At 42.7% G+C, this 14259-nt stretch overlaps 1 protein-coding gene across 7 annotated transcripts in view; it reads left to right on the forward strand.

Annotated features, from left to right (window-relative positions):
- Positions 1-14259, forward strand: part of LOC134338213 (adhesion G protein-coupled receptor B2-like) — a 1212788-nt gene that overhangs the window by 1036896 nt on the left and 161633 nt on the right. For all 7 annotated transcript variants that reach the window (XM_063033890.1, XM_063033884.1, XM_063033886.1 and 4 more), the window contains one exon: positions 1992-2090. In XM_063033890.1, the coding sequence (XP_062889960.1) occupies positions 1992-2090 (99 nt within the window). The remainder of the gene's footprint in view (positions 1-1991; positions 2091-14259) is intronic.

Consider the following 14259-nt stretch of genomic DNA (forward strand, 5'->3'; position numbering starts at 1 on the left):
CGTCTGGTGGTCCTGATGTGGCCTTTTATATATTGGCGAGACCCGACGCAGACTGGGAGACCGCTTTGCTGAACACCTACGCTCTGTCCGCCAGAGAAAGCTGGATCTCCCAGTAGCCACACATTTTAATTCCACATCCCATTCCCATTCTGATATGTCTATCCACAGCCTCCTCTACTGTAAAGATGAAGCCACGCTCAGGTTGGAGGAACAACACCTTATATTCCGTCTGGGTAGCCTCCAACCTGATGGCATGAACATCGAGTTCTCTAACTTTTGCTAATGCCCCACCTCCCCCTCGTACCCCATCTGTTACTTATTTTTATACACACATTCTTTCTCTCACTCTCCTTTTTCTCCCTCTGTCCCTCTGAATATACCCCTTGCCCATCTTCTGGGTCCCCCCCCACTTGTCTTTCTTCCCGGACCTCCTGTCCCATGATCCTCTCGTATCCCCTTTTGCCTATCACCTGTCCAGCTCTTGGCTCCATCCCTCCCCCTCCTGTCTTCTCCTATCATTTTGGATCTCCCCCTCCCCCTCCCACTTTCAAATCCCTTACTCACTCTTCCTTCAGTTAGTCCTGACGAAGGGTCTCGGCCTGAAACGTCGACTGCGCCTCTTCCTATAGATGCTGCCTGGCCTGCTGCGTTCATCAGCAACTTTTATGTATGTTGCTTGAATTTCCAGCATCTGCAGAATTCCTGTTCTTTGTGCTGAATGTACATTAGGTTAGAGACTACAATGTTTTTTCATTTAGGTAGCTGACTAAATCCTGGATGACACAGCTGCCAAGCTAGGTGTAGGGCAGGTGGTGAGAGAATCATTGAAAGGGATAAGTCAGATAGGCCTCGTCAACAGCAGTCTTTCTTTGGCGGGTCCAATTGCTTAAGACAGTAAGGGTTGGAATAAATTTGTGGAAAAGAAACCAAGTCCATCATAACTTCTCTTCATTGTGTTAAGTGACACCACTATTCTGCTAATTCAAATAGGTTTAGAACTGAAACAGGGCATCAACAGAGCCATTTGCATTATATTGCGGTCTATAATCTCGTGGCATGCATCCCTCTTCACCTCCTGGCAACACTGAGCCTGGAAAGTCAACTGTAGAGTACTGGAGCAGTCCAGTTTCAGCACCAAGCAGGCACAGAGCCTGCTGAAGACACAGCACATGGATCAATTGGATATAAATACAACGAACAGATCAGAGGAATAGTCTGGAATCTTGCCACATTCTGTCATTAACATCATGGAGGGCAGTGAAATTGAAGGGATGTTGTTTTTGGGAGTTCACATAAGAGAAGGGTTACTGGCAGGTTCTCCCATGCTATGGACTAATAGTATTCCCAGAGCCTTTTTCAGGAGAAGAAAATGTTGTCCTGAATGGACTAGTTTCTCCATTTTATCTAATAGTTTGGAGATCATCTACAATGAGATATATACTTTCAAAGTGAACTAGTCAAAATGAAAAGCAGCTAAAATGAGCAGATTCCTCTGTTGTCTTGTAGACTAGTACAAATGAGAGAAAGCAGCTGCTTCTAATTATTCAGCAACTCAGAGACTGGACTGCTCTTACGCTGGCTCAGGGACCTATTTTGCTGGCTCAGGGATCTATTTTGCTGGCTCGGGGATCTATTTTGCTGGCTCAGGGATCTACTTCACTGGCTCAGGGTTCTATTTTGCTGGCTCAGGGATCTATTTCTCTGGCTCAGGGATCTTTTACACTGGCTCAGGGAACTACTTCTCTGGCTCAGCTGGATTTATCAGTGCACAGTCTCATGACATCCCTAAAATATTACATCTTTACAGTTCTATAGGCTGAGATTTTTAACTGTTTCTATGATTATAAATGAATTAATCATTGCACCCAAGTTCTCACTTATTGAATATTGCAAGCTAATTACATCTATTGCTTTACCTCAGCTACTTGTTTTCTCTACATTAAAATTGGAATCTTTATTTGTCCTCATATTTGCTTTGCATTTGTTTCAAGTCAGGCGAGTGAAGTCCATAGCGGTTTGATACTCAAATGTTCCAAGTGTGGAGTTGTTTCAACTACAGCATTATCTGCCACCATCACCAGTAATGCCATGTTAGTCTCATCTGTTTAATCTTTAGCTTTTACATTGTATGTAACTTTGAATGCGAAAGTATCCGTTTTACAGCCTCCACAGAATTCTTCCTTTCTGGTTTCCTCCTCTTTCCCATTTTATTCTTTATTATGATAATATGTATGATATTATGATAATATGTTTGCATATTTTGGCCACAGGAGCTTACAAACTATTCCTGCTCCATTATGTTTATCCTACTTCCTTCCTCCTTAAGTAACTGTTGATTCATGTTGAAGGTGATGTGAATCCATCATTTACACTGCTTACTGCAGCAGCAAAATCACACAGGCCATGTGATCTCTGGTTTATTTCACAGCCTCATCTGTGTTGACTGGAATACCAATAGACAGGGTATCTTATGTGAGTGAGAAATACAAATCAGAGCAGCCTATCTGTTCCTGGTTACTGCCTCATCTGTGTTGACTGGAATACCAATAGACAGGGTATGTTATGTGAGTGAGAAATACAAATCAGAGCAGCCTATCTGTTCCTGGTTACAGCCTCATCTGTGTTGACTGGAATACCAATAGACAGGGTATCTTATGTGAGTGAGAAATACAAATCAGAGCAGCCTATCTGTTCCTGGTTACAGCCTCATCTGTGTTGACTGGAATACCAATAGACAGGGTATGTTATGTGAGTGAGAAATACAAATCAGAGCAGCCTATCTGTTCCTGGTTACTGCTAGTAATTCCATGCTACATATTAAATAGCAGTTGGAGGTTTCTCTAGAACCTCAAAACTGCTTTATCATTCAATATCCTAGCTGCTCCTGTATCTCAACACAAATTGTCTGCACAGTCCTCAAATCACCTGATTCCCTTTGATCCAAAAACACATTAAGTGTTAATTATTCTCAATTACTCAGCCTCTGAGCTTACTTCAAAGACATTTGATAAAAAGATTTGTTTGATATCAACCCTTGTTTTACTTATGATAAAGCAATGCCCCTTCACTCTATACCGTCCTGCCTGGAGGTACAGCTTCCTAGCATCTTTATGTATCAATTATTATTCTAAACTGCAGCAAATAGAAAGCTCTTTCATCTCACAGTTTAATGTTCTCAAACTGCAAAGCAATTCAGTGAATATACATACCACCACCTCTATCCTTCCCTAGATATACAGACCAACAATTCAAACTCAAACTTGGGTCTGTTGTCGTATGCACAGGTGCAATGAAAAGCTTACTTGCAGAGCATCGTAGGCACATGGTTCATTGCAGTGCACCAACTGTGTCCTCACTGAGGCCCAGTCGAAATACAGCAATGCTTTTCTACTCTTGTTCTCTGTCCATTTGCAATGAAGGATAGTGTGGGCTAACATAGTTGGTCCCTGCACCTCCATTTTGTACAGTTCATAAAGCAGCATTTCATCAATCCCTCATTTCCAGTACATTGCTATCTTTAGAGTGTCCTGTTTCTCTAGTATTGACCACTCAATTAACATTATTGTACTGCTTTGCAGATGCATCGTAGACTTCTCCCACTATGTATCATCAGCTAACATGAATGCCTTACACTCCTGTCTTTTCATCTAAATAGACAATAGACAATAGGTGCAGAAGTAGACCATTCGGCCCTCAAGCCTGCACCGCCATTCTGAGATCATGGCTGATCATCTACTATCAATACCCAGTTCCTTCCTTGTCCCCATAACCCTTGATTCCCCTATCCATAAGATACCTATCTAGCTCCTTCTTGAAAGCATCCAGAGAATTGGCCTCCACTGCCTTCTGAGGCAGTGCATTCCACACCTCCACAACTCTCTGGAAGAAGAAGTTCCTCCTCAACTCTGTCCTAAATGACCTACCCCTCATTCTTAAACCATGTCCTCTGGTACTGGACTCTCCCAGCATCTGGAACATATTTCCTGCCTCTATCTTGTCCAATCCCTTAATAATCTTATATGTCTCAATCAGATCCCCCCTCAATCTCCTTAATTCCAGCGTGTACAAACCCAGTCTCTCTAACCTCTCTGCATAAGACAGTCCAGACATCCCAGGATAGTAAATAGACAGTGAAGGACCCAATAGTAACCTTAGAATTGGAGCACACAGAAATGAACACTTTCAGCCCAATTCATTTGTGATGCTTATTGATCCTAATCTCATTTGCCTGCAATGGGCCCATATCCCTCTATGCCTTTTCAATCCAGGTACCTGTATGAAAACCTAATCTGGCATCTTACTGAGATAGCTACCACCCTCTATGTGAAAAGCCTACCTCCCAGATTTCCTTTAAATTCACTACCTCTCACCTTAATCCCATACCCTCAAATTCTCAGAAAAAAATAGTTTATCCATGTCCTTAATAATTCTTTGAGCCCCTATCAGGTCACTACATTCAAATGAGAATAAGCCCAGCCTATGCAATGTCTCATGCTAACTACAGCCTGCCATTTCAGACCATATTCCAGTGAATCACTTTGTACTCTCCCAATGCTAAAGTATCCCTCCTGCTGGATCGTGACCGTGACACACAAAACTCTTAAGTGCAACCTAACTAATGTTTTATACAAGTCGGCTGGTGGCCCAGTGAGATCAGCGCCGGGCTCGAGAATGGAGGTTCCCAAGTTCGATCCAGTGACAGACCGCTCCCGAGCGCGCTGTCCGTCCGTATCGGGTTGATATCGAGCTCGCAACTCGACCTCGTAAAAAAAACACTGCCACCTCCAGTTTAAATTCCCATGTGGAATATTGTGGAGGATCAAATACCCAAACCTAAACCTGACATCCTAACTCTTATACTCTGCCTCAGCCTTTCAAGACAAACCTAGCAGATGTTGCCTCCACTACATCATCCCCTTTTATCTCAGTTTTCAGGAGATATTGATTGTGCCACGAAGTTTCTCCTTATATCAGTGCTCTTAGGTTCCCTGCCCTTTACTCTGTCTTATCAGAATTTGACTGACCAAAGTGCTTTACCTCATACTTATCTGGATTAAATTCCATTCTCCACTGCTCTGCCCATTTTCCAAAAGATGTTTGTCTCACTATTCTTAAACGAGTCTTTTCACTGTCTATAACTCCACCAATTTTAGTATTGTCTACAAACTTATGAATTACTCCACCTACATTTTCATCCAAGTCATGTATTTTCATCCAAGTACATTAAAAACACAGGCCCCAGCACTGAACTCGGTGATTAGATTAGATTAGGTTATGAGGACACTCAGTCCTCGTTTATTGTCATTTAGAAGTGCATGCATTAAAAAATGATACAATGTTCCTCCAGAGTGATATCATAAGAAATACAGGACAAACCAAGACCGAAACTGACAAAACCACATAATTATAACATATAGTTACAACAGTGCAAAGCAATACCGTAATTTGATAAACAGCAGACCATGGGCACGGTAAAAAAAAGTCTCAAAGTCCTGATAGCCTCATCATCTCACACAGACGGTAGAAGGGAGAAACTCTCCCTGCCATGAACCTTCAAGCGCCGCAAAGTAGCCGATGCAGCACCATTGGAAGCACCCGACCACAGCCGACTCTGAGTCCGTCCGAAAACTTCAAGCCTCTGACCAGCCCTTCGACACCAAGCACCGAGCACCATCCTCTGCTGAGCGCTTCGACCTTGCCTCGGCTGTCGAGCAACAAGCAAAGCCGAGGACTCGGGGCCTTCCCCGCTGGAGATTCTGGATCACACAGTAGCAGCAGCAGCGAAGGAGGCATTTCAGAAGTTTCACCAGATGTTCCTCTGAGCTCTCGCAACCGTCTCCATCAAATTAGGATTGTGCACAACACCCTACTTGACAAATAACAGACATCACCACCGGAGTGGCCACTGTGAGCTGCGTCGTGCTGCCACCTTCTCCTCTCCTCTCACTGGTACATCACTGGTTACAAATTTCCGCTCAAAAAAAACTCATCCATCACTACTCCCTGCTTCCTATCACCAAGCCAAGTTTGGACCTAGTTTGCAACATGCCTCAGATCTATTGCACCTGAACATCCTTGACCACCTTATTAAATGATTTTTTCAAAATCCTTACTAAAGTCCATGTAAGCTATGTCTTACCACTCTGCCTTCATCAATTTTCTTAGTTACGTCCTCAAAAATCTCCATCAGATTTGTGAAACGTGATCACCCCACCACTAAACCACTCTGACTCCCAATCAGTCCCTGCCTTTCCAAGTGAATATCCTTCAGAATCTTCCCCAGGAACTTCCCCAAGACATGAGAGCAGAACGAGGCCATTCAGCCCATTGAGTCTGCTCTGCCCTCCCATCATGGCTGATTTATTATCCCTATCAGATCCATTCTCTCGTTATATTTGATGCTCTGACTAGTCAAGAACCTATCAATCTCTGCCTTAAATACACACAATGACTTGGCTGTCTGTAGCAGTGAATTCAACAGATTCACCACCCTCTAGCTAAAGAAATTCCTCCTCATCACTGTATTCTGAGGTTATGCCCTCTGGTCCTAGACTCCTCCACAATAGGAATCATCCTCTTTGTTTCCACTCTATCTGGGCCTTTTAATGTTCGATTCCTCACCAATGTTGTCAGGTTCATTGGTCTGTTGTTTGAAGGCCTTTGTGGACAAATGCGCAACTATCCAAGCTATCCTCGTCTTCTAGCACCTCTCCCATGCTAAAAGTGCAAAAGTCCTGTGGCCTTCTAGTAACAGACTGAAATAAATCCTCGTGTCTATTTTCTGACCTTAATCCATAGTTCAAGATCTGCTCTGTTTTATTGACAGAATAGTGAAGTATTGGCCTGAGAGCAATATAAAAACGGTAACATGGAATGAGTCAGTATCCAAGGGATAAAACTGGAAATAAACACTACAGCTTTAGGACCAACGTGTTTTGTACCATCTTTACCTTTCCTGTACTATTTTCCATACTGGTTTTAAAACAAATTCGCAACTGAAATTTCAGTTTTGTTGCAGGAGCAGATTGGAATGCCATGGTTTTTCTTTGGAGCATCATGTGCCAGAAATGAACTTATTCATGCAAAAATAGTTCACCTCTGGACAGTTCAGTTGCATTAACGTCCAGTCACATGCATGAACACTTTGAGACTGCAGTGTATTTGCATATGAAAAAGAACTGATTGTTTAGGAATCCTGTGACCTAAAAATTAGTATGGTCCCTTTATTCTGATATCAAATTATTACATGTCTTCCATTACAGATAAAGTACATGAGTTGATTTGATGCCCAAATCTCTATGTTCCACACAGAATTACTTGATCTAGTTCAAATTGCTTGGTTTTATTAGCTGGAGTCAATGGAACAATTCAATTTGACTCAGTAATTTTGCAGCCAATTCCTTTAGACCTAGAGTTAAGCTATCCAATTTTCTTTAACCTGGCATTGGATCAGATATTTTCCTGAGGCAGAGAGTTTACTTCGACCTGGCACTGTCAATGGACTCCGTTTGATTGTACTGTGACCATGGATCCAGTCAGTACACACATGCATTTAAAGTAGTTTTTATACTTGATGTGGTTAGTTTATTTGCTTGCTTTCTGGGTTTGAAAATAATCATTTCTGTTTGCAATAGCATTTGCTATGTACTTCCTCATGCCTCAAAGACTGAGTCATTTTTCACAGTTCCAGATAATGAATCAATCACTTTTATTCATCCCCAGTTTTGAATCAATCCTATTTCTCTACCCCTAACTTTGCAACGTCCACTTTCAAACTCATACCTTTATCCTGTTCTATTTTGCATTAGTTACTTTTCCCTCTTGCTTTCCAAGCTTTTCTTTGGATTGAGTTTTGAAAAAAATTTCACATATGTATCCTAATAGCTATTTTATTTTCTCAGTATCAATTTAATCACTTTCTTTCAATTGTTTGAAAACTTAAATTCCTGTTCAATGGACTGTTATTTACTATTTTAAAATATAAATTACAGGGATTTTAAAATTTTAAATGAGGCCTTTGACCTGTTGTGAAATGGACAGTCAAGTGAATTGTTTATACTTTGTATTAAATGTATTTTTTCATGATTATCAAGGCTATTTCAACGGGATACTGGATCGTTCCTTTGGGAATGTGTGTGATAATAATTCTACAGTAGCTTACAGTTTAACTGCAGGGACATTATCTGTTTTTGACTGAATTGGAAAATAATGTTTTCATGCTATGAAGTGAGTTGTGTTTCCACTTAAGTCACACTTCCACAGTTCGGTTTAGAACTTTACCCATAAATCGTCACAAGTCACGCACTGCGGGATGTATCCAGGTTAGTGATGTGATCACTGCAGCTCTGTTCAGTGAAAGCATGTCCAGTTGTCCAGACACATCCTTTCAGACTAGACTGATATCTAGTTGTCCAGACACATTCTTTCAGACTAGACTCATGTCCTGTTGTCCAGACACATCCTTTCAGACTAGACTCATGTCCAGTTGTCTAGACACATCCTTTCAGACCAGACTGATATCCAGTTGTCCAGACACATCCTTTCAGACTAGACTCATGTCAAGTTGTCCAGACACATCCTTTCAGACTAGACTCATGTCCAGTTGTCCAGACACATCCTTTCAGACTAGACTGATATCCAGTTTTCTGGACACATCCTTTCAAACTAGATTCTACACTTTGAACAGTGTATCGAAGGATTTTATGCAGTGCTGCAATCCACAGCTTCAATGTCACAGCTTCAAACTCAACAGGCATAAAGCAGTTGGATTACTTTGTTCTTTGATAAAGCAGTGTTGCATTCCCTCCAAGGAATTCTTGCTTATTCTTTCTGAAGTGTGATATCCAGAATTTCTTCAAGTTGATCTAATGAGTGCATTATACAGACGCAGCAAACACTATATAAACTTATATTCTATTCTTCTAGAAACAAGTTCAAACATTCAAACCTTTGGGATTATTTTCTTTAGCAATCTAGCTATTTTATGATCAAAATACTCAAACTCTTCTCTCTCTGAATCTGCACTACCTTTAGTTTGCACTGTTTAGAAAGTATAGCATGCAGTCATTCAATACCATCTTGCAATGCAAATGATTGAGCACCCATTTTGAGTTACCTAAACTGGAACATTTTACAGGGGAGCCCTAATAACGTCACTGGATTGCATACAAATTGTAAGAGAGGTCAGAAATCCATGTCATTTGTTGCTATAGTTTGTCCTCAAGATTCTTCTGCTTTTAACTTCCTGAAAAATCCTCAAAACTGTTGAGAGTGTACATTAACACGAGGAATTCTGCAGATGCTGGAAATTCAAGCTACACACATCAAAGTTGCTGGTGAACTCAGCAGGCCAGGCAGCATCTCTAGGAAGAGGTACAGTCGACGTTTTGGGCCGAGACTCTTCATCAGGATGCTGCCTATCCTGCTGCGTTCACCAGCAACTTTGAGAGTGTACATTCCTTGTTTACAACATATTTGTGGGTCATGTTGACTCTTATGACTATTGACTGCAATATTCAAATGAAATACTGAGATAGAAAATGTTGCTGAAGCTGGAAATGTGAAAACGCTGCCTGAGGTACTGAGTATTACTTGCTTTAAATCCTGCGCTGACATCACTCTGAAGAAAATTATAGTTTTGTTCCCATATGCTGGATTTGGTAGGAAGAACGAGCAGCTGGGATGGCATTGAGAACCACAAGTCCAGACATTGCGTGCACACTAAAGCCATTAGTAAATGGCAGAAGAAGTATACCTTTTCTCAAGTTACCTACTTGTTTGTCAGACCAGACACCTCCTGCAATTCCTATTTTGGCCACTCAGCCACCTCAGAGCCCTCAAAATTAGAGTGGAAGCAACTTTATACTTTATACTTTATTGTCGCCAAACAATTGGTACTAGCCCGTACAATCATCACAGCGATATTTGATTCTGCGCTTCACACTAACTGGATTACAAATATTAAATATTAAAAATATTAAAAATAGTTAAATTAGTAAATATTAAAAAATTAAATTATAAATCATAAACAGAAAATAGAAAAATGGGAAGTAAGGTAGTGCAAAAAAACTGAGAGGCAGGTCCGGATATTTGGATTTATCCTCAATCCAGAGGAGCCTGCGTCAAAAAAAGACTGCCATCCTGCATTGCTTCTGTAATTTTTCTGTTGATGGTTGAAGTCTTGTCTCTCAACCAGAATAATACGTTGTAATAATACAGTAGAAATTCAAAGGACTACAGTTGCTGGAGTCAGATTCTAGCAGTACTGAGAGAGTAGTCCAGTGTCAGGGCTGCTGTCTCTTATATCAGGTGTTATCAGTTCTTTCAAATGGACTTAAAAAACTATGATACGCTCTTGAAAAAAAAATCAGTGCAGTTATTCCTGGTGTCCTGTTCAGTATTTGTTTTTACAGTCAACATTTCTAAGCCAGATTGGTCATGAAGTTAATTTGCTTGCAAAATAGAGCACTAAAGCAATGCTATGCATGGTCCTTTGATAGTTTAAATTGATGTAACAAATCAGAGTTGACAAGCGCACATTATTTTTTTCTCAATTGATTCCTTTATAAAGAGGGCACAAGAGACTGCAGATGCCAGAATGTGGACTAAAAACATTCTGCTGGAGGAACTTAACAGCTGAAGCAGTGTCTGTGATCTGCTGGGGAGTGGTTGACTATAAACCAGAAGACGGGGTGAATTGTTGACACTGTCGTTATCATGATCCTGTCAATGGAAGGACTATCTTATGAGAGACGGTTGTAAGATTATGTGGAGGGTAGGAGAGTGTACAAAGAGTTGAAGCAGCCATGATCTCATTGAATGAGCAGACTCAAGGGGTTGAATGGCTTCCTACTGTTCCTACTCATGGTCTTACACTGTTGACCAAGAGAATAGAACAAGCTTGTACAGAGTACAGTAGTTGACCACATGGTTACTGCTGACATGAAGCAAGGTGAAGGCCAATTTCACCAAATGAGAAAGATACAAAACTGTGAGATGAAAGAAAAGCACTTATACCAAATTTTAAAAATTGAATGGAAAGAAAGCAAAGATGGAAACCCCATGAGCATTTACTTGAAGGAAAACACATTGCAGCACATAAGACACATGGTAGTGTAGTGGTCTGCGTAACACGACTACAGTGCCAGAGCAATGGCTTCAATTTCTGCTGTGTTTGTAAGGAATTTGTATGTTCTCTCCATGAATGCCTGGGTTTCCTCTGGGTGCTCCAGTTTCCTTCCACATTCCAAATACGGTCAATTGGTCACATGGGTGTAATTGGGCTCATTGGACCAGATGGGCCTGTTATGTGCTGTGTCTCTAAATAAAATACACAAAACAAAATAGTGCTCTATCACATGTAATTGGCATGTTATTCCATAGAGGTGACCTCTTGAACTCACATACTGACTGCTCTGCAAGAGAGATTTCCTTTTGTTAAAGGGCATTCGGGCAGCTGAAAGCAATTGAGAGATAAGGCATGAATCTCCTTATCCTTGATGATTCACCAGGGAAGAACCCCAACGTCCCTTCACTGTCCACTACCATCAGTTATTTATGCCTCCTACATTCAAACAGCAGAGAGATCAGGCAGAAGAAGATAAGCCTGCGGCTGCTATCCTGGTAGAAAGTATGCTTCAGATACTGGCACCATGAGCATATGCATTGAGAGAATCCTCTGGCATTATTAGACCATAAGACACAGGAACAGAATGAGGTTATTCAGCCCATCGAGTCTGCTGTACCATTCCTTCATCATTGACTTGAGTCTCAAACTTATTCTCCTGCTTTTACCTCAGAACATTTGAGACCCTTAGTAATCAAGAACATATCAACCTCTTGTTAAGTGTACCCAACAACTTGACATCCACCTCCATCTGTAGCAATGAATTGAACAGATTCACCACCATCTGACTAAAGAGATTCCTCGACATCCTTGTATTCTGAGTCTGGGTTCTCTAGTCCGAGACTCCCCGACATTTGAAAACACCCAATCCACATCCACTCTCTTTAGGCCTTTAAATATTTGATAGGTTTCAGTGAGATCCCCCATCATCCTTCTAAGCTCCAGCAATTACAGGCCCAGAGCCATCAAAAACTCCTCATACATTAACCCTTTCATTCCCAGGATCATTCTCGTGAACCTCCTCTGGACCCTTTCCAATGCCAACCCATCTTTCTCTTTGATAAGGGGCCCAAAACTGTTCACAATATTCCAACAGCAGTCTGATTAATCATTAGGCCTCATCATTACACTGTTGCTTTTATATTCTAGTCCTCGCAAAATGAATACATTTGTCTTCCTTACCACTGACTCAACTTGCAAGTTAACCTTCAGAAAATCATGTACAAGGACTCCCAAGTCCCTTTGCACCTCTGATTTTTGAATTCTCTCTCTGTTTGGAAAACAGCCTACACCTTTATTCCTTCTACCAATATGAATGACCATACATTTCCCTACACTATATTCCATCTGCCACTTCTTTGCCCATTCTTTCAAACTGTCTGAGCTCTTCTGCAGACTTCATGCCTCCTCAAAACTACCTTTCTCTTCACCTATCTTCATATCATCTGAAAGCTTAGTCACAAAGCTCTCAATTTCATCATCCACATCATTGACACCAACATATAAAAAAAATTCCATCACCGAACCCTGTGGAATACCATCAGTTTCCATGAATGAAACAGAGAAGGCCCCTTTATTCTGACTTTTTGCCTCCTACCCATCAGTCAATTTTCTATCTTTGCTAGTGCATTTCTGCTCCTGTGTGTTATGGTTTTATGGTCTTATGGTCTAGTATCTTTCTTGTAATACCATAGGTTCTATTCTTGTTAAGCAATTTCATATGTGGCAACTTGGCAAAGGCCTTCTGAAAATCCAAGTAAACGACGCCCACTGATTCTCCTTTTGTCTGCTCTGCTTATTATTACATCAAAGAATTCTAACAGATTTGTCAGGCAAGATTTTCCCTTGAGGAAACCATGCTGACTTTGGTCTGTTTTATCATGTGCCACCTGAAACCTTGTCCTTAAGAATGGACTCAATACCTTGCCAATCTAGATAGTGTAGCGGTGTGCTACACACAGCACTAGAATAACCACACAGAGTCGGTGAGTTGGAGTTGCGATAAAGAGATTTATTCAAACTTCGCCGCCTGCTTTAAAGCCTTCCCGTTCCCGCCCTCCCTGGGGCGGGACTGCTGTGCGGGATGCATATTCCCAGACCCTTTCCACATGCAGGATTTTCCCCCTGCTGGTGAAGATGGCCTGGCGCCCTTTTTGGGGCCGGCCCTCTGCCTGCGCGCGCTGTATCGTGAGCCGGTTCGTGGGTGCTAGAAAATGGGTCACCACATAACCCCCCCCCCCCCAGAACTGGCGATACCTCCCCCAATGTCCACAGTCTGGATCGGCCTCTGTTTGGGAGGTCTGCCCCTGCGCCGCGGTGCCTGAGCCTGGACCGGCTGCGCCAAGTCCACATGGGCTGATTTGAGTCGGTCCACCGTGAAAAACTCCTCTCTCCCCCCAATGTCCAGCACGAACGTGGACCCGTTGTTCCTGATCACCTTAAATGGCCCCTCGTAGGGTCGCTGTAGCGGTGCCCGGTGTCCGCCCCGTCGTACAAAAAGAAACTTACAGTTCTGCAGGTCTTTGGGTACGCAGGTCGGGCTCCGTCCGTGCTGTGAAGTGGGGATGGGGGCCAGGTTACCGAGCCTCTCCCGTAGTCTGTCCAGGATTGCTGTGGGTTCTTCCTCTTGCCCCTTTGGGGCTGGTATGAACTCTCCTGGGACTACCAGGGGTGCGCCGTACACCAACTCAGCCGACGAGGTGTGCAGATCTTCCTTGGGCGCCGTGCGGATTCCGAGCAGGACCCAGGGAAGCTCATCCACCCAGTTAGGCCCTTCCAGGCGGGCCATGAGAGCCGACTTCAGGTGATGGTGGAAACGCTCCACTAGTCCGTTCGACTGTGGGTGGTAGGCAGTTGTGAGGTGTAGCTGTGTTCCCAACAGACTGGCCACAGCCGACCACAGGCTGGAGGTGAACTGGGCGCCTCTGTCGGAGGTAATGTGGGCCGGTATCCCGAAGCGGGCTACCCAGGTTGCGATCAGTGCTCGGGCGCAGGAATCGGAGGTGGTGTCGGTGAGCGGGACTGCCTCTGGCCATCTGGTGAACTGGTCTACCATAGTTAGGAGGTACCGCGCTCCTCGTGACACTGGCAGGGGCCCCACGATATCCACATGGATGTGGTCGACCTCCGGCGGG

The sequence above is a fragment of the Mobula hypostoma genome, chromosome 26 (genome assembly GCF_963921235.1).
Source record: "Mobula hypostoma chromosome 26, sMobHyp1.1, whole genome shotgun sequence".
Lineage (NCBI taxonomy): Eukaryota > Metazoa > Chordata > Chondrichthyes > Myliobatiformes > Myliobatidae > Mobula > Mobula hypostoma.